This window comes from Sapajus apella, unplaced genomic scaffold, assembly GCF_009761245.1.
Source record: "Sapajus apella isolate SASKATOON/1434 unplaced genomic scaffold, GSC_monkey_1.0 scaffold28, whole genome shotgun sequence".
Lineage (NCBI taxonomy): Eukaryota > Metazoa > Chordata > Mammalia > Primates > Cebidae > Sapajus > Sapajus apella.
The window spans coordinates 24,685,963-24,710,308 of NW_022436968.1; the positions used below are offsets into that span (position 1 = coordinate 24,685,963).

The 24,346-nt window shown below is 35.0% G+C and overlaps 1 protein-coding gene across 11 annotated transcripts in view; it reads right to left on the minus strand.

Annotated features, from left to right (window-relative positions):
• The window catches only part of UBR3 (ubiquitin protein ligase E3 component n-recognin 3), a 257,591-nt gene that overhangs the window by 93,811 nt on the left and 139,434 nt on the right, over positions 1-24,346 (minus strand). For all 11 annotated transcript variants that reach the window (XM_032293027.1, XM_032293018.1, XM_032293016.1 and 8 more), the window contains one exon: positions 4,956-5,105. In XM_032293027.1, the coding sequence (XP_032148918.1) occupies positions 4,956-5,105 (150 nt within the window). The remainder of the gene's footprint in view (positions 1-4,955; positions 5,106-24,346) is intronic.

Here is a 24,346-nt window from a genome sequence, read left to right on the forward strand (position 1 = left end):
TATATTTCTAGGAAGTCATTCATTTAATCCAGGTCATCTAATTTTTTGGCATAAATTGATCATAACATTCTCCTATAATACTTTTTGTTTCCATGAGGTCCGTAGTAAAGGCAACAATCATTTCTGATTTTAGTTATTTGAATCTTTTTTAATGTATGCATTTACAGCCGTAAATTTCCCCATTTTCACTGCATCCTAAAGGTTTCGGTATGTTGTATTTTCATTTTCCTTCACCTCAAAGTATTTTCTAATTTCATTTATAATTTCTCCTTTGGCCCACTGGTTGTTTGGCAAGAGTGTGTTGTTTAATTTCTACTTACTTGTGAATTTCCCAGGTTTCCTTCTGTTATTCTTAGCTAGTTTCATTTCACTATGGCCACAGAAGATTTTTTTGAATAATTTCAATCTTTTAAAATTTTACTGAGGTTTGTTTTGTGGCCTAACATATGGTCTACCTAGGATAATGTTCCATATGCCATTGAGAAAAATATATATTCCACTGTTATTGGGTGGAGTGTTCTATGTAAGTCTGTTAGGTCTAGTTGTTTTACAGTGTTGCTCAAGTATTCAGTTTCCTTTCTGATCTTCTGTCTAGTTGTCCTATCAATCAAAGTCTCAAATTATTATTTTAGAAGTATCTATTTCCCCCTTCAATTCTGTCTATTTTTGCTTTACACATCTGGAAGCTCTGTTGTTTGCATCATATATGTTTATAATATCTTCGTGATGGATTGGCCTGTTTATCAACATATAATCTCCTTCTTTGTCTCTTGTACAATTCTTAACTTACAATTTATTTTGTCTCATAGTACAACCACTCCATCTCTCTTTTGGTTACTATTTGCATGGAATCTCTTCCCATCCTTTCCCTTTCAACTTATTTGTGTCTCTGGATCTAAAGTGAATCTCTTGCAGAATCACATTTTTTAAAATTCATTCTGTCAACCTCTGCCTTCTACACCTGCACAGTTTAATGCATTTATATTTCAAGTAATTACTAAAAAATTTAACTCTTCTATTTTGCTATTTGTTTTCTATTTGTTCTTTAACTGATCTATTACTGCCTTCTTTTGTAATTAATTGAATTTTCTGGTATAACATGTTGATTCTCTTCTCTTTACTTGTGTGTGTGTGTGTGTGTGTGTGTGTGTGTTTAACTTTTTTTTATAGTGTTTACCCTGGGGATTAGAATACTTCACTTTGTAACAATCAAATTTAAATTCATACCTACTTCATTTCAGAAATATACAAAAACTGCTCCATTACAGCTCCATCCCACTTCTCTTCATGTTTTTATCTCAGTGCCTACATTCTTCCACAAACAAGAACATTATTATTTGGTTTACAAATCTAGATATGTAGTTCTTTCCAGATTTACTTTCTTTTTATTACATATGTTTTTTGAAGTGCTATGAAAACTTTAACTTTGGACTTTCTGAAGCTTTGCAAAGACTGTAGGGATTAGTAAAATGAAAAGACTATATAGTATTATATTATTCTCCTATGGAGAACTGAAGATACCCAAATTAGTAATGTTTACAACAGGCATTTTGAGCAGTAGTGAGATGGGACATAAATGAAAACCTTCTATGTAGATAAATGTACTTTAAAGGCCCTTAATTTGAGCAGTGTTTTGAAGGGTTCCTAATCAAAAGACTGTAATTTAGCACAAATCAAATAGAAAAATTAAGAGATAAAAGTATGGGACTTTTCTTTAATACATGATTTGAAGAACAGGCCAATAAAGAATCAGTGAACACTGAGAAGATCTAGAACAATAAGCACACCTAGCCTCCAGATTTTTGTCTCTAAATACCATTTCCCACTAAAAAGGAATTAATGCTTCTTTGAAAGATGACTGATTTCAGGGCAGGAAATGTATAAATTTACTGTAACTTGCCACACCAAAAAATGTAGAAAGACTCAAGGCTACTTACTATTCGAGGCTTGTGTCAAAAGAACTCAGAAGACAATTTGAATATGCTCTCAGTGAACAAAGATGGAAGAACCCGAGCATCAACAAGAGAGTAGAGTTATGAATAGAGTTCATAATGATTACAGAGCTCATTAATGATACCTAAAAGTACTAATTAATTATCTTTAGAAAATGATTTTTAAAACCCCACTATCTCAACATTTTAAGCACCTGTAAATAAAGGGAAAGAATACTGTGTTTATCCTGACTTTCCTATGCAATCTGTTCTCAGAATAACAAAAAAAAAAAAAAAAAAAAGGTGATGAAGTGAAATTTCTTTTATTGAAGTATATGTCAGCTAATAACAACAACAAAAAAAAACATGAAAGATATTTGAAATCTCTGATAAACCGATGGATTTAGGTGGCAATCATCATTTGCTATTAATATCACAGAGAGAAAACAGGGAACAAAGGAATATGTTAAACATCACAGAGACATTCAGAAAAAATCAAAACTGGTTTTCAATGATCCAATTTCTTTAAAAAAGTAAAGTGATGGGAGAAGGGGGTAAAGATAGAGGGAAAATGAATCTATTAATTAAAAGACCACGAAGGTATACTACAACCATAAATAAATAAATAAAGCAAAATAAATAAATAAATAGAGACAATGGGGGAATTTTAAACACTGACTGGATGTTTGATGATATTGAATAATTTAGGAGTGACGGTGATTATGTTGAAAAAATATGACCTTTCTTTATAACAGAAACACTGACATTTTTACAGATGAAATTATATGTCTGCAATCTGCTTCAAAATAATTCTAATAAGGAGGAAACAAATGAAATGAGATTAGCCAGAAATTAATCACTGTTGAAGATAGATGGGAACATAGGGGTTCACTTTGCTCATTTCTTTAGTATATTGTTAAAATTTTCCATAATCAAATCTAAAAAGAAAAGATTAGAAATGAATCAAAATAAAGAAGCCCAAAGAAAAGAGGGGTAAAAGGGGGAAAGTATCAATGGAAGGATAAGGCTAAGATGGTAAAGAAGGAAACAGCTAGAGAATTCACCTATTATACTAAAATCATTCTGAGATTTAATACTCTTTAATGTCACCTTTTCTTTTTTAATTTTTTTTTAACACAGGGTTTCACTCTATCACCCAGGCTAGAATGCAGTGGTGCAATCTCAGCTCACTGCAGCCTCAATCTCCTGAGCTCAGGCAATCCTCCCACCTTGGTCTCCTGAGTAGCTGGGACCACGGGCACGTCACCACACCTGTCTAATTTTATTTTTTGTAGAGACAGGGTCTTACTGTGTTGCCCAGCCTGAGCTCCTAAACTCAGGCAATCCTCCCGCCTTGGCTTCCCAAAGTGCTAGAATTACAGGCATGAACCACTGCATCCTGGCAACGTTAGTTTCTTATTCTTTTCCTGCTATCTCTAAGGGATAAGGCACCTACAATACCGTAGAATTGTCTAATATTTGCTGATCTAGCTAGTGTATAAAATTGTTTAAAAGGGATTTTAAAAAATAACAGCAAATAAACTTAAAAATATAAAATAATGAACAAACAAAAGCTTAAAACAAGAACACAAGTTTCACTGGGGCAGGGATTTTGTTTCGTTTCTTACTGGAACCGTGCCTGGCACCTAGGTGGTCAATAAATATCTATGAAATAAATTAACGAACAAAACAAATTAAGTTGATAAATATATAGTATTTGGTCACAAAGTTAAAAGTTAAGTGACAATAATCTAATAAACTGTTTTCCTAAGAGCAGTAGAAAGGAAAAGTAGCTGTAAAAGTAATTAATACTTTCACACATTTCATTTTCAATAAGCATTTCTGATTTTGACAACTCTCCTTCAATGTCCCACTAAATCAGGGTTTCCCAGATCAATTCCTTTTGGGCAAGAAGAGTAACAAAAGAAACTAATTTACTAGGCACCACATTAGATTATTTTTGCTTATATTACATTACTTAACCAACACAAAAATCCTAGAATGTCAATATTAACTCTCTACATAAAAGAAAACATCAAATTTGTCCAGAGTAAGTAAAGCAATATCATATTTGAATGCAGGGATATTTCTAATACGTAACTCTTTCCACTTTACCATACTAATTCACAGAGTTAACACTCTGGAAAAAAAATTCTCTAGAGAAATATGTAAGAGTTTTACTTTCTCTTTATTTTACACATACTCCTGTTGGAAAAGGATTACATTCATTGCAACTAGATTGTGTAAGAATTATCACTACCCTCAAAAATACTTCAGTTTGTAAGACAATGGACAGAATTCAGACAAATCCTTTAAACTTTTAAAACAGTTTAAAAACATAGACTGGTAAACATACCAATTCAGAGACTGTTTGAAGAAATAAAGGCAGAGCTGTCTAAATATGCCTAGTGTAATTAAAAACTGACAATATTTATGGGCCTAGGGATTTTCCAGATTTTAGAACTTTTTTTTTTTTTTTTTTTTTTTTTTTTGAGTAGCTGGGATTACAGGCGCCTACCACCACACCAGGCCAATTTTTTGGATTTTTAGTGGAGATGGGGTCTCGCCATGTTGGGCAGGCTGGTATTGAACTCCTGACCTCAGGTGATCTGCCCTCCTTAGCCTCCCAAAGTGCTGGGATTACAGGCATGAGCCATCGCATCAGGCCAGAACAATTATAATTACCAAGAAAACTGAATGCAGTTATTGACCACCTAGCATTGCTAATATACCATCATAGCATTGCTAATATACCATCACATCTTAAAGAAAAAACTGTGTAACCATATAGCAAGATCTCTCTCTTAAGAATTTCTTCTAACACTCATGACCAGGAAACTAAGATATAACCAGATAAAGAATCTTTGCCATTTAGATCTAAACTGATCCTTGCTGTCAATGATCTAAATTGACCCTTGCCTAGTTATATGTAAACAAAGATAATTTTCATTTAATATATTTATTAATCTGTTATATACACTTTGGCTCTAAAATGTTCCCATCAAAAAATTACTTTGATTTTACCTGAAGATGCTTGTAACAGTACAACTAATCCAGTAGGTCGGTCCTCAGAGGAGGGGCCACTTTGTCCACAAATAACACAGTCATATACTGCCTCGGAAACCTGTGGTTCTGCCGTGGTAATGTCCATAGGGATGTCATTCTCAGGAGAATCTGAGGGAAAAAGTTACATCACTTTAATTCCTTAGAAGGAAAATCGCTCTCCAATGAAAGTGTGAGCAAAAAATCAAGTTCAAACAATTTTTAGCTTCAACACCAATAAAGTATATAATAATAAAACTGAAAAAAAAATTACCTTACTCAAGTAAAATGTTTATTTAGTCAGAGTTAGATAAAATAATGCAAAGATTTTAATAACGAAAGATTTAAACTAAAATATGGTTAAATACACTTCTAATGTATCATTCACATATTAAATCGATACAGAAAACACAGAAGCAAAGATATTTGTATCAAAAGAGAAGTATTTTAAAATAACATGTTACAAAAAGAAGGGAGATGTTTGTTTTAATTTCCTTTGAGGCACCTAAGGGGACATTCCCAATAACATGAAGCTCTTGGGAAAATTTACGTAGTATTTACTAGGATGTAAAAGAGGGAAAAATGATGTCTTTCTCACTCTCAATTCTAGTGATTATATCTCAGAAACAGCAGCTATCAATATGTTTATTTATGCAGGGAAATCATCAAGATATGACCATATTATATATGAACAAAGCAGAACTCATTGAAAATAACAGTAATCCTCTGGTGATATAATGTTATTAACAGTAAAAAATAAAATATTCAGTCAGTAATGATTTACAGATAAAGACAAGTTCATGAAGATAAGTGATGCTGCCACTGGTGGCAAACAAATGAGTAGAAGAGACTGGGAAGAACAGGAAAGCAGAAGTACTTTATGAAATGTTTAAAAGATGGAGGCATATCTAAGTAAATATGTAAAAATACATGTCAGAAATAGGAAAAGGAAGATGTCAAGTTTAGATATTTTAAATAAGAATTCAAGCAGATAAACATACATCTGATATTTATGAAGAATGACTGAGAGGAAAAGGGATAGTAACCTAAAACAAAACTTTGGGTAATGCCTAGAATTAATGGAAATAAAAAGATACCATCAAAGAAATAAGCAAAAAAAAAAAAAAAAAAAAAAACCTGAATGGAATCGAACCAAAAAGTGTAATGTCTATGAAAATACACTAGTAGGTCAAAAGAAAAAGAAAATTTCAAAAGAAAGAAAGAAAGTACCAAAGGCATTAAGAGTTGATATGAGGCCAGGTGCAGTGCCTCACGCCTGTAGTTCCAGCACTTTGGGAGGCCAAGGCACACGTATCACCTGATGTCAGGAGTTCGAGACCAGCCTGGCCAACATGATGAAACCCCATCTCTACTAAAAATACAAAAAATGAGTAAGGCATAGAGGTGGGTGCGTATAATCTCAGCTTCTTGGAAGGCTGAGGCAGGAGAATCACTTGAACCCAGGAGGTGGAGGTTGCAATTAGTTGAGATCACACCACTGCACTCCAGCCTAGGCAACAAAAGTGAAACTACGTTTTTTTTTTTTTTTTTTTAAAAAGAGTTAATATGAGATTACTGTGAGTTTTAGGGAGAAAAGAGAAGAGAAAACAGTACAGAAAAAAAAAGGAATGTGTCTGCTCTGAAGTGCAAAGGAGAACACAGAGATTACCTGACAAAGTATAGTGAAATAACTCAGTCTTGTGTTAAGTACCAAAAAAATACAATTTTATTAACTCTATCTCACACACAAAGATCATTTTCTTTCTTTACTAAGTCTTGGTACAACAGACTTAAAAACCTCAAGGAAACCCTGATGCCAAAACACATTATCCAAGATGCTGCCAGTCGCCTTTTCTATTTTTAAAAGAAACTTCAATGACAATCTTCAATGGTGAGGTGATACAGTACTAAAGGCATGAAAATAAAATAGGTGACCTCATTTTCATGGAGAGTACTTTTTATTTGAAGTCTGACTTTGAAAATTACAGACACTAACGTCCCTTTTTTTCTTCAAGAAACTATATTCATTGTTTATTTATGAAAAGAGGAGGAAGTCACAGCTCTTTATATCCTATGTTGAATTAAAATGTTGTCGGTAACATATGGTTGATGCTATCATTCCAGTACCAAATTTTGACATTTTTAGTAGGATTTAAAAAGGATTAGTGATCAAATTAAATGCTTGTATTTAAATGTGATTATTGTTTCTCACTTATCTGTGAGCTATGAAAAAAACAAAGTACATATTGTATGTAAATGTTTAAAGAACAAAAGCATGAAAAACTAATGTACAGAGTCTGGAGTAAATATACGGGTTACTTGGAAGACGCAGTGACAGAAAGAGACTATAAGGGGAGCTTATGGGATGCTGGTAATGTTTTGTGTCTCAATTTGGATGCTGGTTTCTCAATCTGGATTTGGTTATACAGTTACAATCTGTTTGTAAAAACTCAAAGAGCTCTAAATTCCTGAAACATGCATTATGGGTATATTTCAACAAAAAGGTTTATTTTAAAAAGCCCCACTCTAAATGAATAATTTGGTATATTCTGTAACAAGTATTATACTAAAGGTACTTAATGCACCTTTATTATTAATGTGCAATATCTGCACATATTTTCCACACCAAAAACAAAAAAATCTAAATGATATGCCCTGCAAATTGATGCAATGAAGAGATTATAGTGATTTACAATCTAGGTAAACTAAATAAATAAAAGATGCAAAACTGAGAGAGTAATAGTCAAAGATGACAAATCCAAGTATGACTAGAGATTAATAATGAAAATATTCTTGCTACCAAATAACTCCGGAATTTTTAAGTTCTACTTTAACTTTCAACTCAATTCAAATTAAAAGGGTTTCTCTATAAAATTCACACTTGCCCTTTTAGAACAAAAGTACTACTTAAATTACCATAATTGATATCATTACAATAAATGCAAAAAAAAAAAAAAGATGACTAACTAAAGCAATAGTTAATTCACCTCTTTGGTTTTACATGAACAGAAAAGAATCTATCTGAATGAGGGAGCAGATTCTTCTACTGCTATTGCACTTTGCCAAATGTCTGCAAGATGGCCCCAATTCTCCACTCCTCCCTGTATCCATGCTCTTCACAATGTGATATTGTAATTCTTCCCATTGAGAGTTTATTTCTCGACTCCTTGAATATCAGCTGGCCTTTACTTGTTTTAACCAAACCAATGTGAAGGATGGACGCTGTGGCTCACATCTATAATCCCAGCACTTTTTGGAGGCCCAGGCAGGTGGATTGCCTGAGGCCAGAAGCTCGAGACCAGCCTGCACAACATGGCGAAACCCTGTCTCTACTAAAAATACAAAAATTAGCTGGGTGTGGTGGCATGTGCCTGTAATCCCAGCTACTCAGGAGGCTGAGGCAAGAGAATCTCTTGAACTCGGGAGGCGGAGGCGACAGAATGAGTGAGACTCCACTCAAAAAAAAAAAAAAAAAAAAAAAAAAAAAAAAAAAAAAAAACGAAGAAGAGATAACGTGGCAAAAATAACAATATGCCTCAATATGCCTTCCAAGACTAGGCCTCAAGTGATCTTGCATAGTTTCTCTCTCACTCTCACTCTCTCTCAACTCCACCTTGCATAGTTTCTCTCTTTTACTCTCACTCTCTCAACTTCACCATCTCCATGAGAATCAGTCCAGGTGGGCTATTCTGCCAGAAGAGGAGAGACCAAATGGAACACAAATAAGTTGTCCCACCAGTTCATGCCAGCCCCCCATTAACCAATCAGCAGATCACAGAACCGTAACTCAGCCCATGGGTCTGTGGGTGATGAGATCAGCTAAGCCTTCTCCAGAAAAGTTTGGTTCACCAAAGAATCACTGAGTCTACTCATTGACACATGAAAAATAACTAGTGGTGGTTGTTTTAAATCACTAAATTTTGAGAGACAGCTGATTACACAACAATTTCTAACTGATATGATTCTACTGTATGTTAATTATAATATGGAACCTTTCAAAAGAATTGAAGTATTTACTTCCCTTACCAAGATGAGTCATGAAAACTAGTATTTAAAGTGATAAAAGTGTTTCATTCAGAATATTTTCTAGTCTAAGGAATTTAAAAAATCATCTTCCAAAATGATTTTTAACTTTAATATCTACTTACTTTACAACCGTTAATTTTAACATCATCAGGGTAAAAATCATCCATATTCAAAAATACCACAATTCTACTTCAACAGTTTATATTGTTACATAAAATTTCCTGTTCTAATATTTGTTAAAAATACTTAGAGCCTATTTTAATATAAAATTAATCTTGAATTACAAAATAGCCTTTGACTTTATTCTTAATTATTTATGAATTAATTGGGTTAATTTAAACTAAAATAAGTATGAGTAGAAAAATCAAAAATCTTCAAGCTTCATGTTTTGCTTTCATGATTGTGGGGTTTTGTGGCTGAATGGAAGGAAGAATGGGTAACTGATAAAGGTATGATGTATTTGGTGCCCTGAAAATCAAGTGAAATATATTTTTATTTCAAAGAGGAGTAAACAACTGCAAAACACAAGTAGCAGAGAGTAAGGTATGGTTTGCAGCCCAGTGGCAGGCACAGAGAATTTTTATTGCATAAATTAATCCAAAATATTAAATGTTTCTGAACACAATATAATTTTAAAATACATCTGAGAAGTACTTGAGACTAACCTAGCAGCTGAGTTACTATTCATAAACTAAGTACACTATTAGAGTTTACTGATTTCTGCTGAAAAGTCTGACTTCCCTCAGATAACTGCCAATATTGCAAAACTCCCACTGCATAATATCATTTTGATAAGGATGTACAGTATTATCTTCAACTGTTCATCATTTTTATTATCATTCTTGCTTTCCTCTTTTTTTAGTTGGTATAGAAAGAGTATTCGTATTCTTTCTTTTTTAAGAAATAATCTTCTTATTTTAGAAGTTTTGGATTTGCAGATACTATAGAGTTTGGAAGATACTACAGAGTTCCCATGTACCACACACACAGTTTTACCTTAAACTTTACATTAGCATAGTATGACTGTTAGAATTAATGAATATATATTATTTTTATTGATATAATATTGACAAATTAACTGAAGTCCAATATTTTTCAGATTTCCTTCATTTTTATCTAATGTCCTTTTTCTACCTCAGGATACCACAATACATTTAGTTGTCATGTCTCCTTAGGTTCTCCTGGAGTGTGATAGTTTTTCAGACTTTCCTTGTTTCCTTGCTTTGATGACCTTGACAGTTTTGAGGAGAACTGTCCAGGTATTTGCATAACAGTCCTCAAGTAAGATTTGTCTCACGTTTTTCTCATGATTAGTCTATGTTTATCGATTTTAGAGAGGAAGACCACAGAAGAATCACTCTCATCACATCATATCAAGGGTACATAATATTAACATGAATTACTACTGTTTGATGGTGACCTTGATCACCTGGTTAAGACAATGTTTCCCAAGTTTCTCTACTGTAAAATTACTCTTTTCCCCTTTCTGCACAGAGAAGCCATTATATGCAGCTCACACTTAAGGAGTGGGGAGTTATATTCCACCTCCTTGATGGTAAAGGCTCTACATAAAATGCTTGGTATTCCTCTGCACAGGAAACTTCTTTATGTTCCCTTATTTATTTATTCATTCATTTATACTAGAATATACTCATGGATATTTCTTTTATACACAGGGTTATAATGCATTAACTTTATTTATTTTGTTGCTCAAATTGCTCTAGCTTTGGCCACTGAAAACTCTCATTTGTCTCCTGTGCCCCTCTTGACATAGCCCCACCCAATATCATCACTGGAGTGGGTGGGGATTGTTTGTTTTTGAGTATCTCTCTACTTTCTGGCCCTATAAGATACACCAGACCCATCCTGCATGTTCCCTGCCCCAGTTCTTAAAAATCAACTATTTCTCCAAGGACCCAGATTCCTTTTTTGAGCAGGGGAGGAGGGGATTGTATCAGAAACTAAGACCTGGGCATGAGTATGTATGTACTGGGGAAATATCCATGAGTACACACTAATATAAATGAACGAAATAAATAAGGGAACATAGGTAAGTTTCGTAAGTAGAAGAATGCCAAATATTTTATGAGCTGCAGACCCTAGGGCTGGGCTAATATAACACCCCTCATCCCAGGAAAACAGAGCAGTGGCTGAGCTGAGATACTCCTCCATACAGGCCAAACCAGTAACTTGCTTCCCTGCAGCTAGGCTAGCCCTAGAGTCTGAGCTGCTGACACACCCTTCTCCATGGGGAGTGGACTCCCTGCTGTACTGCTCCATAACCCTCATGGCCCAAAGACATCTGTATTTGGCCATTCTGACGTACTTGCTGACAGTGTACCTGGGATCACAGAGTCTGGGATACTGCCAAGCCCCACCATCACAGGATCTAGAGTCACCACTACACAGTGCTTCATCCCCAGGGACCTGGCAGCCACTGATCCCTACTGGTTCAGACTCCTGAATAGTGGCTATACCCTGCACCCTGGGCTCAAACCTCAGGAACACCCTTTCTTCCCCAGAGGCAAGATATGACCTGTTCCCCAGGGGTAAACAAAGCAACTCCCTGAATCCAAGCTGCTACAAGATGCCTCAGAGTCACAGATGCTGACTCTGTGGCAACCTAAATCTACCCTTACTACAGAGAGCAAAATGGCACCCCAAGGGCCAAGTACCATAATAGGTTCATGAGACCCAGGCCCCACAGCCACTAAGCACCTGAACCTGGAACTCGGTGCTGTTACTGGTACTCATAGGCCACACTAGACATGACACCAAGAGGGATCCTCTTGGCTTAGTCTCTCCACTGTGGAGAAAATGAGAGTAGGAGGATCCCAAAAGCCCTCCAAGGACATAGACAGCTTATGTCACCACTGTCACTACCACAGACTTCTATAGACTAGGCCACTGTTATTGCTGACGTTGAACACAACCAGAGAAGCTGCATGGAAGTTATATACTATACTCACCCAGAAACAGAGTCACCACATCTTTCCCAGACAGCACATTAAGATTCAAATGCAGGTGAATCATTCTCTACAAAGGCTACTCTAGGAAGTTCAGAAGACATAACTATTCCACAAGATATACAGACATCAATGCAGCAACACAAGAAATATGAAAAAGCAAGGAATATGACATGACAAAATGAACTGATGGTTAATACTAGGTGTCAATTTGACTGCATTGAGGGAATGCCAAGATGGCTGGTGGAACATTGTTTCTGGGTATATCTGTGAGGGTTTTTCCAGAGGAGAATGACAATGAGTCAGTGAATGAAAGAGAAAGATCTGCCTTCATCATGGGCGGGCACTATCCAATAGGCAGTGGGTACAGCTAGAACAAAGCAGGCAGAAAAGTGATATTCAGCTTGCTTGGCTTCCTCTTTCTCTCTCCCTTCCAGAGCAGAACACCTTTTCTCCTGCGCTTAGACATTAAACTCCAGGTTCTTTGGCCTTTGGGATCTGTAACAATGGCCTCTTGGGGGTTCTCAGGCCTTTAGTGCCAGACTGGGTACTATACTGTCAGCTTCCATGGTGTTGAGGGTTTTGGACTTGGAATGAACCATGGTACTAGCTTTTCTCATCCACCAGCTTACAGATGGCCTATCATGGGATGTCACCTTTGTAATTAGGTAAGCCAATTCTTCCTAGTAAACTCCCTTTCATATATACATATCCTATCATTTCCGTCCCTCTGTGGAAATCTAATATAGATTTTGAACTTCATAGCTCTCTAGTAACAAAACCAAATGAAAGGAAATCAACAAATTGCCAGAGAAGGAATTCAAAAGACAAATCCTAAGGAAATTCAATTAATACAAGAAAATACAGATAGATAATTCAATAAAATCAGGAAAATTTATTATAAGAAAAATTCAACAAAGAGATAGATATTATGAGAAAGAACCAAACAAAAATCTGAGTTAAACAAAAAACAAATGGCTGAATAAATAAAACAAAAAACACCACAGAGAGCTTCAATGGCACACTTGATGAAATAGAAAAGGGAATATCTGAATGCAAAGATAAGTCATTTAAAATTACTTGGGGAGAAAAGAATATAAGAGTAAAGAAAGCCTAAAAGATTTATAGAACACCATTAAGTGAACTAATAAGAAAGGATAAAAATGGCCTAGAAAACTAATAATACCTGAAACACTCCCAAGTCTGGGAAGAAATATGGACATCTAGATCCAAGAAGCAAGTTCTCAAATAGATTCTACTCAAAAAGGTCCTCCCCAAGAGAAACATGAAAAATGAAAGACAAAGAGAATTCTAAAAACAGCAAGAGAAAAGCATCAAGTCACATATAAGGGACTCTCCATCAGACTAAGAGCAGATTTCTCAGCAAAAACCTTATAGGCCAAGTAAAAATAGATATTTTCAAAGTACTGAAAGAAATGAATTGTCAAACAAAAATACCACACCCAGCAAAGCTATTCTACAGAAATAATGGAGAAATAGTCTCTTCTAGACAAAGAAACACTGAGGAAATTTGTCACCACTAGACCAAACTTACAAGAAATGCTCAGGAGAGTCCTGCATGTGGAAATAAAAACACAATAATCACCATCATGAAAAAAAAGAAAAAGTATAAAACTCACTGGCAGACCAGATACACACAGTAGAAATAAAAATAAAAAAATAAAAAAACTTCATTAATGTAGAAAATCACCAAAACGCAATGATAATAAGAGAGGAAGAAAGGAACAAAGGATACACAAAACAACCAAAAAACAATTAACAACAACAAAAAATCTTTACCTATCTATAATAACCTTGAATGTAAACAAATTAAATTCCCACTTAAGACATACACACTGCCAGTATGGATTTTAAATAAATAAATAAATATGACCCAACTATATGCTGCCTACAAGAAATTCAGTTCACCAGGAAAGACACATAAACTGAAAGTGAAGGGTTTAAAAAAAAAAAATTCATGCAAATGAAAAGCAAAAGCAAGCAGATAAAACAGGCTTTAAGTCCAAAACTCTAAAAAGGGAAAAAGATGGCCATTATATAATGATAAAGAGATCAATTCAGAGAGAGAGAGAGAGAGAGAGAGAGACAAAGAGAGAGAGAGAGAGACAGTGTGTGTGTGTGTTTAATTGCAGATCGAGATATATAGGTCTGCATTGGAGTTCCCAATTCTGAATTCCTTTTTGTTTGTTTTTTCAGAGACAGAAAGGGTCTTGCTGCTCTGTTACCCAGGCTGGAATGAAGTGGCTATTCACAGATGCAATCATAGCATAGTGCTGTCTTGAACTCCTAGCTTCAAGTGATCGTGCCATCTCAGCCTCCTGGGTAGCTGAGACTATAAACACAAGACACCACACCCAGACAAAAGGATACAACAAATCTAAATAAATATGCACTCAATGCCAGAGCACCCAAATACATAAAGCAAATATTAGATCTCAAGGGAGAGACAGACTCCAATACAATAATGGTTAGTAACACCCCACTCTCAGTATTGGGCAGATCATCTAAAGAGAAAAATCAACAAACAAAACACTGAATTTAAACCAAACAGACCTAACAGGCTTTTATAGAACATTCTAAAAAAAGCAGCAGAATACACATTCTTTTCATTAACACACAGAACATCCTCCAGGATAGATTACATGTTAGGCCAAAAAACAAGTCACAACAAACTTAAAAGAATTTAAATCAAATGAAGTATATTTTCTGACCCCAAAGGAATATAACTGGAAATTAATAACAAGAGGAACTTTTGAGACTGTACAAGTACATGGAAAGGCAAATAACATGTTCCTGAACAACGAATGGATTAAGGAATATGTTAAGAAGGAATTTTTTTTTTTTTTTTGAGACAGGGTCTCACTCTGTCATCCAGGCTGGAGTACAGTGGCACGATCTCTGCTCACTGCAATCTCCACCTCCTGGGCTCAAGCAATCCTCCCACCTCAGCTTCTAAAGTAGCTGAGACTACAGGTGTGCACCACAACACCGGGCTAATTTTTGTATTTTGGGGTTTCACCATGTTGTGCAGGCTGTTTCCAAACTCCTAGACTAAAGCAATCGACCCACCTTGGCCTACCAAAGTGCTGGGATTACAGACATGAGCCACCATGCCCAGCCTTAAGAAGGAAACTTAAAAGTTTCTTGAAACAAATGAAAATAGAAACAGAACATACCAAAACCTATAGGACATTGCAAAAGTAGAATTAATAGGAAGTTTATAGCAATAAACACCAACACTGAAAAAGTAGAAAGATTTCAAATAAACAACCTAATAATGTATCTCAAGGAACCGAAAAAGCAAAAATAAATCAACCCGAAAATTAGCAGGAGGAAGGAAATAATAAAGATCAGAGCAGAAATAAAAAAAAATTGAGAGCTAAAAAATGCAAAAGATCAATGAAACGAAAGGTTGGTTTTGTGAAAAGGTAAAACTGACAAACCATTAGCTATACTAACCAACAAAAAAAAATACTCAAAATAAAATCAGAAATGAATAAGGAATATTACAAATGATGCGACAGAAATACAAAGGACCATTAGAGACTGTTATGAACAACTATATGCCAACTAACTGGAAAACCTAAAAGAAATGGATAAACTCCTGGACACATGCACCTCCCAAAATTGAACAAGAAACTACAAATCTGAACAGATAAATAATGAGTAATAAGATTGAATCAGTAATAAGAAGCCTCCCATCAAAGAAAAGCCCAGGACCAGATGACTTCACTGCTGAGTTTTGCCAAAATTTTAAAGAACCAATACCAATACTTCTCAAATTCTTCCAGAAAAATAAAAAGAACAGAATTCTTCTGAACTCATTCTACAAGGCAAGCATTACCTTAATACAAAAACCAAAGACATAAAAAAAACTATAGGCCAATATCCCTGAACACAGATGCAAAAATTCCTCAACAAATACTAGAAAGTTAAAAGATCACTCACCACAATCAAATGGGATTTACTCCAAGGATGTACATATGCAAACCAATAAATGTGATACATCAGAGAAACAGAATGAAGGACAAAATCTATACAATTACCTCAATAGACACAGAAAAAGAATTTGACAAAATTCAACATCCCTTCATGATAACCATCAACAAACCAGGTACAGAAGGAGCTATGTCAACACAATTATGACTGTATATAGAAGGAAGTATGTCAGACACACAATGACTGTAAATGGTTAAGTCCACAGCTAACATTATAATGAACAAGGAAAAGTTGAAAGCTTTTCATCTATGAACTGGAACAAGACAAAGATGCCCACTCTCACCACTCTTTTCCAACACAGAACTGGAAATCTTAGCCACAGCATTTAGGCAAAAGAAATAATGGGCATCCACATGGAAAAGGAGAAATTCAAACTGTCCCTATATGCAAATGATATGACTTTATATTAAGAAAATCCTAAAAGCTTTGCCAAGAAACTCTTAGAACTGATAAGCAAATTCAGTAAAGCTGCAGGATACAAAATTAACATAGAAAAACCAGCAGTGTTTCTATACATCAATGATAAACTACCAGAAAAAGAAATCAAGAAAAAAATTCATTTACAACAGCTACCAAAAAAAAAAAAAAAAAACCTAGGAATAAGTTTAACCAAGGAGGCAAAAGCCCCTAAAAGGAAAACTATAAAACCCTGATGAAAGAAATTGAAGAGGTCACCAAAAAATGGACAGACATCTCGTTTCACAGATTGGAAGAATATTGTGAAAATGACCAATACAGCCAACTGATTTTCAACAAGGGTACCAAAAACATTCACTGGTTAGGAAAAGACAGTCTCTTCAATAAACGATTTAGGAAAACTACGTATCTATAAGTAGAAAAATGAAACTAGACCCTTAACTCTCAATGTATACAAAAATTAATCTAATACCTCAAAGCATGAAACTACTAGAAGAAAACACTGTGGAAATGCTTAAGGCATAGGTCCGAGTAAATATTTTTTTGTGTACAACATCAAAAGTACAAGCAACAAAAGCAAAAATAGACAAATGAGGTTATATCAGCTAGAAAGCTTCCGTACAACTAGGAAAACAACAGGTTGTTTACATACAACCTGTTGTTTACATACGACCTACAGTATGAGAGAAATTATTTGCAAACTATCCATGCGACAAGGATTAATAACCAGAATACAGAAGAAACTCAATGTAATAGCAGAAAATAATACAGTTTGAAAATAGGCAAATTATTTGACCAGTCATTTCTCAAAAAAGACATATAAATGGCCAACGGGCATATGGAAAAAAAAAAGGTCAGCATGATTAATTATCTGGGCAATGCAAATCACAACCATAATGAGATATCATCCATCTCACCCCAGTTAAAATAGCTATTATCAAAAAGAAAACAATCACAGATGCTGGCAAGGATGTAAAGAAAGGGCATGCTTAAATACTATTGGTAGGAATGTAAATCAGTATAGCAACTATGAAAAGCAGTATGGAGGTTCCTCAAAAAAGTAAAAATAGATGTACCAAATGACCCAGCAATCCAAATGCTGGGTATATATTCAAAAGAAAAGAAATCAGTATATTGAAGATCTAGCTGCATATCCATGTTTATTGTTATCACAATAGTGAAGATATCACCTTAAGTTTCCAGTTTCCATCAACGGATGAATAAAGAAAATATTGGTGTGTGTGTGTGTGTGTGTGTGTGTGTGTGTGTGTGTGTGTGTAAAGGATGGAACATTAGCCATAAAAAGAGTGAAACCTGTCATTTACAGCAACATGGATGGAACTGGAAGTCATTATGTTAAGTGAAATAAGCTAGGCACAGAAAGACAAATATCACCTTTTCTTACTCATATGTGGTAATTTAAAAAGTGAATCCCATGAAAGTAGACAGTAAAATGGTGGTTACCAGAGGCTGGGAAGGGTTGACGAGGAGGAGATGAAGAGAGGCTGGTTAATGGGTACAAACATACAGTTACAGAAGGAATAGTGTTTGATAGCACAGTTTGGTAACAGTAGTTAACAATAATTTATTATGTGTTCAAAACTAACTAAAAGATTTGAAATGTTCCTAACACAAAGAAACGATAAATGTTTGAGGTGACAGACATCCTAATTATCCTGATTTGATCATTACACACTGTATTCATATATCAAAATTTCAGGTGTGTCTCTTAAATATGTACAGTTATGTATAATATTTTTAATATAAAATTTTTCAAAAAGAATGAAGAATATCTCTACACACTACATGGTGGAATCTCCTGGCTATAACATTAAGTGAAAAAGCAAGGTACAGAAAGTGTACATACATGTTACCACTTACCTAAGAAAGAGACTCTGGTAAAAATTAAACATTTTATATCTCAATATACATAAATATATTCATATCTCCAGCCCTACTTCCTTATATAAATGGTAGTACACAAAGCAAATATATACGTGTTTGCTTATACTGTTAAAAATAAAAGGATAAATCACAAATTAACCTATATTAATAAATAAAACAACTCCTTCCATCTATAACAACAATAAATGTTAACCAAATCCCGCAATGTAACAGCCTTTGGCTCATACTCTCCTACTTTCCAAAGGAAATCTTACTATGGGGACTGTGGACAGATGCTGTTCTTATATAACCGGTAGCTACTATCTTTTCTGATAACAGCAGGCCTCAATTTTTGTTGACAAAAATCACTCCTTCACCATCCTTTTCAATTCATATGATTTAGATGGGACTGACTGTATAGCCAAGCAAGAGCGGTAAAGTCACAGCAAGGATTTTTGCTGTGTCTACTAGAAAAGCAGTGTTTTCACTCTATTTGTTTATTTTGTTTGTTTGAGATGGAGTTTCACTCTTGCTGTCCAGGCTAGAGTGCAACTGCACAATCTTGGCTCACTACAACCTCTGTCTCTGGGATTCAAGCAATTCTTTTGCCTCAGCCTCCCAAGTAGCTGAGATTACAGTCATGCACCACCATGGCTGGCTAATTTTACTTTGTTTTTTAAAAATACAAAAGTAAAACTTTTCCAAACACTCAGAATATCACATTTATCCTGTGCCTGAAACAATCAGCTATCAGGTTATTAATTCTTATTTTGCAATTGATCCTGCGTGTGTTGGGAGGGGGGTCGCGACGGCGCATACTCTCCACTATTTCCTTTAAATATGAAAAATAGTAAAGACCAGGCAAAAAATAGCCCTTGTTCCACACTTATTACTGCATAACCTCAAATTAACTTAATCTCCCTTAGCCTAGGCATCTGTGTCTGGGATAATACTATCTATCTCATGGGTGTGTCAAGACAAAATGCAATATGCAGAATGTATTATAACAGTGCTAAGTACACAGTTAACATGCAAAAATATTTCTCATCCTCATCATCATCAACCCCAAAAATTCATACTCTTGGATCCAGACCAAAAATACAGGAAAAATTCTGGGCATACAATGTTTATTACAATTAAAATTAGAAAAAAACCTTACATTCCACTTATGGGTGAATGATTTAGTAAACTGTAGAATAAAAATGATGACAGCAATAGCCAGTGCTTATATAATGCTTATTATGTGCCAAGCATTCTATTCTAAGCATTTAAAATGTACTAGTATATTTGATCTTCCCAACCCTATGAGGCAGTATAAAAATTCCTTTGTAGCAATGTGAAAACTGAGGCAGAGAGAAGTTAAGTAAATTACTCGAGGCAATGGAGTGTGGCTGAGATATAAGCCCAGTTTGGTTCCAGAGTCCATGCTCACAACCACTACACTCTACTGCTTCCCCAAAGAAATACAGACTTTAATAATTACAAGAAGCTTTCAATAATAATGTAGGGAAATTCTTATGCTAAAATATCCAGTAAAAAATTGTGTTACTGAATTATACTGTGTTACATGTATGTTATTGATTATACCCTATAGCACAATTTTATGTGCTATAGGGTATAATCAGTAACATACATGTTATTTGGATAGTGGGATTAGGGATAAAATTGTTGCTTCTTGATGCCTTTCTGTACTGGATAAATTTTACAATTAAAATGCAATATGTTTAACAACAGCCATTCCCAAATAAATTCTTATTCTTTAAGTATCTGAACTCTCACTGGGAATATAATTCCGTTGTATTTCAGCTATAACTATCTGACAAACCTTAATGGGTCAAGGTTATAATCTAACGCCTTCTCTCCTACATCTAGATGGCTAGTAAAAATAAATAAAGGTGGGGGGGGGAGGGCAATGATCAAGAAAGAAGGATGAAAGGAAATATAGAAGTAATACTGCCTCTTTCATGCAGGAAACTTGACAACTACAGAAAGGCATTAAACAGATAGGTAAGAGTACTAATCACTGTAAAACCTGTTGCGTTCACTGAGAAAACGTTTTGTACTTAAATCACCTAATAATGTACTATATTTGATTAGAGGACTTATACTGTATGTTATAAACTTGAAATATTTTATATCTTATGCTTCTACATTAGAATTTTTTTTACATGCAAAGATATAGACACAATAAAAAAAAAAAAAGCAACTACAGCAGTCTCCCCTTATCCAGGATTTTACTTTCCATGGTTTCAGTTACCTGTGGTCAGCCATGGTCAGAAAATATTAAATGAAAAATTTCAGAAATAAACAATTCAAAAATTTTAAACTATGCACCATTTTGAGTAGCATGATAAAATCTCATATTGTCCCATCTGGTCCTGTCCAAGATTGTGAATCATCCCTTTGTCTAGAATATCCATTTCTGTTATCAGATCAACTGCTGTAATAACCCAATGCTTGTGTTCACGTAACACTTATTTTACTTAATAATGGCCCCCAAAGTGTAAGAGTAATGATGCTGGCATACTGTTGTATTTTTCTATTTTATTATTATTGTTGCTAATCTCTTAGTGTGCTTAACCTATAAACTTTATCAGATAAACTTTATCAGCCATCCACTGGGGGCCTTGCAACAGATCCCCGGTGATAAGGAGACTCTACTATGCAGATTATTGACATTCTTACAACACAGATGTGAAATAAGATCAAAAATAAAAAGGAATTTAACAAATGAGGGAGAGGATCTGGATAAAACTAAATTATATCAGTACTGCTGCCAAGTATTAATAGTACTTCAGGTATAGGCCCTGCTTTATGTGTTAATAATAACATAGAAACAAAAATGTTGACATGTAAATAGTCATCCAAAAGCAGAACACCACATGATTTTGCAAGTTTTATCTTGAGCAATGGATAAAAATAGGGTCTCAAACACGCTTTCTGGGGTCAGACAGCTTTGGAAAGAGACTGTTATAAATAGAATCAGTGTGATCCAGAATCCTAGTGGTGTGGCCACAGCCAACATAAACAAATGAAATGCCCATAAATCTTTATTGCCTCACCTGTCACCATTGCAGCATGCAAGAACCGAGACTGGGAGAAAGTAGAGCTCATTATCCTGAAGACTTCTGTGAACTGCCTCTGTTTGCTAGCAATCATATTTGCCTGATCCCTCAATTGTTCTTCCTGTGCCCTGGCTACTGCCAAAAGAGGTCAAACCTTCCAAAAATTAGGAGATGGAGTCAATAACTTTGCAGACTTATGACATTCAAATCTATGATCTTGACTATAACTGAGCTCTAAGCATTGTTTAGCAATCTTTATTTATAGTCAGCTTTCATGACCAACGTCTCCCACTCTTCCTCAGCAATTCCAAACTTCAGGTCACATTCTTTTTCACCCAGCAGAACTCACCTTTTACTTAACCCTGAAAACCAGGGCAATCAAAGGTGATCTGCCTAAACTTCATACTTCCCTTAAAGCCAATGGAACTTACCTCTATCTCCATCCATTCTTTCCTCCTTCCCTCCAGTTTCCTCAGAGGATAAGGTGGTCACTCTCCTTTTCAAGGAAATACCACCCAATCTGCTCTGGGTACGTTGCTTAATTGATTCCTCAGAAAATTGTTTTTGTTTTGTCTCACTTGTGAGTGGGAAGTGACAAATAAAAACAATTTCTTAAAGTATTAATTAAGCTTTTTTTTTTATTAGTTCTTAAAATTGCAAACATACTGACATGGATGAACTAAAACTATATATCAAACCAGTTACATCACCTCATAAAAAAAGGGCTGCTCTTAAGTAACTTCAGAGCACAAAACTTTGACTATATATCTCTGGTGGAATGCAATGAGGGACAAAATAATCTGTTAAACAATTTAAAATTTTTATGCTTTTTAAACATTTTTTTAATTTAAAAAGTTTTAAAGTTTTATTCAATAATTTTCATTGTTTAATCTAGTATTGAGTTTAATATTTTGAAGCTATTTTCTTTATTTTGTAGGAAAAGTAATTTTCTTAAGTATGATATGCTGTGCTTATGTAGGAGAAGATTCCCAATTCTAAGGCATGCATGTTAAAAGCATTTAGCAGTAATGTCTGCAACTTCATCTAGTAGAGAGAAAGCAAGAGAACAAATACAGAACAATGTTAACAAAGTGATGGTTATACTGATATATGGGTGTTCAGAATGCTATTCTGTCAGCTTTTCTCTATGTTTGGAATTTTTCATAAGAAAAGTATGGGCCGGGCGCGGTGGCTCAAGCCTGTAATCCCAGCACTGTGGGAGGCCGAGGCGGGTGGATCACGAGGTCAAGAGATCGAGACCATCCTGGCCAACATGGTGAAACCCCGTCTCTACTAAAAATACAAAAAATTTGCTGGGCATGGTGGCGTGTGCCTATAATCCCAGCGACTCAGGAGGCTGAGGCAGGAGAATTGCCTGAACCCGGGAGGCGGAGGTTGCGGTGAGCCGAGATCGCGCCATTGCACTCCAGCCTGGGTAACAAGAGAGAAACTCCGTCTCAAAAAAAAAAAAAAAAAAAAAAAAAAAAAAAGAAAAGTATGGTATTGTGAAATCTCATTTTGGTTAAAAAATGCATTTATGTGCATATGTACTTAGAAAAAGACTTGTAAGGATATAACCTAGGTTAGGAAATCTGGTAGTAAAAATAAATTATTTCTTATTTTTTACTATTTGTGTTTTCTAAACTTTAACACAAATTTAGTGCTTTTGTTACTAAAAATTTAACTTTATATACTGCAATAATACATATTAAGTATTTAATTCAAGATTACTAGCTAAATATGTGCTTTTGTCCCTCATTCCTTTTAAAAAAATTCCACAGCAATAAAAATAGAAAAAATAAAAAATGAAGAAATATTCCCACAGAATACAGAAAAAGGATGAAGCGATAGAAGAGAATTTCACCAACAAATAGGAGATGTCAACAAAATTTCTGAAAGACTGGAGGAGATAGAGACACGATGACAGAGAAAAGGAAGTTGTAAAAGCTGCACCCAGTTATATATTATCCAAAAGTTACAGAAAAGGAAATTAGAATGCCAATTCTGGGTTCAGAATCAGCACATGAGGCAGAAGACAGGAGCCATAAATATGAAATGACTCTGAAAACAGAATAATTATTTTAAGGCCTGTATATAGACTTCACTACATAGCACCCTAAATCCTTCCCCAACTCTCACTAAAAAGAGCATTCAGGAGGCTTGGGCATTTACCTCATGGAAAAAAAAAAAAACAGATCAACAACAACAACAACAACAAAAACCAGACTATTCTTAGCCAGAGAAACTGGAAAAGCAGCTTAGAGAACACTGGGACTTCTAATGTGAATGTTAGCATCCGGAGGCTCCAAACTAGAGCAGTTGGCTCTTCTCCCACCCCTAATCCAAATCTAACAGTCAATACACCTGACCAATGTACACAGACTAGAAACAATTACTAGGACCAAACCTCTTTACACCTCAATGAAATAAACTCATATGAGCTACCCTGACCATCTCTCCAGGACAATCAGGGATCATCAGGCAAATGAGGAAAACTAGCAACATAAAACACTAGCGAAAGTTTTTCAAGCAATTTAGAAGGATAAAGGATAATTTAGAGAGAGAAACAGATAAAGGAAAATGAAACACCCTAAACACATTTGGAAATTTTTTTAGAGGAAATTCTATACAACAGTAAGAACATGTATGTAAAACAAAAAGAATAAATGATATAAAAGATAAAAGACATTAAAAAAGTAAAAGACCAATCTAGGAGATCCAACATCCAATTGGGAATCCCAAAAAAGAATAAAATATAAGAAGGAAAGTATACTGTATAACAAAATACCCTGATGCTCAGTGGCTTGAAACAGAATTATCTCAACCAGTTTCTGAGGGTCTGGCATCTGGTGGCAGCTTAGTGGTGTGGTTCTGGCTCAGGAGCTCTCCTGAAATAGCTGTCAAACTAACAGCCAGCTGCAGTCATTTAAAGGCTTAACTGGTACCAGGTACAGTGGCTCATACCTGTAATCCTGGACTTTTGGAGGTCAAAGCA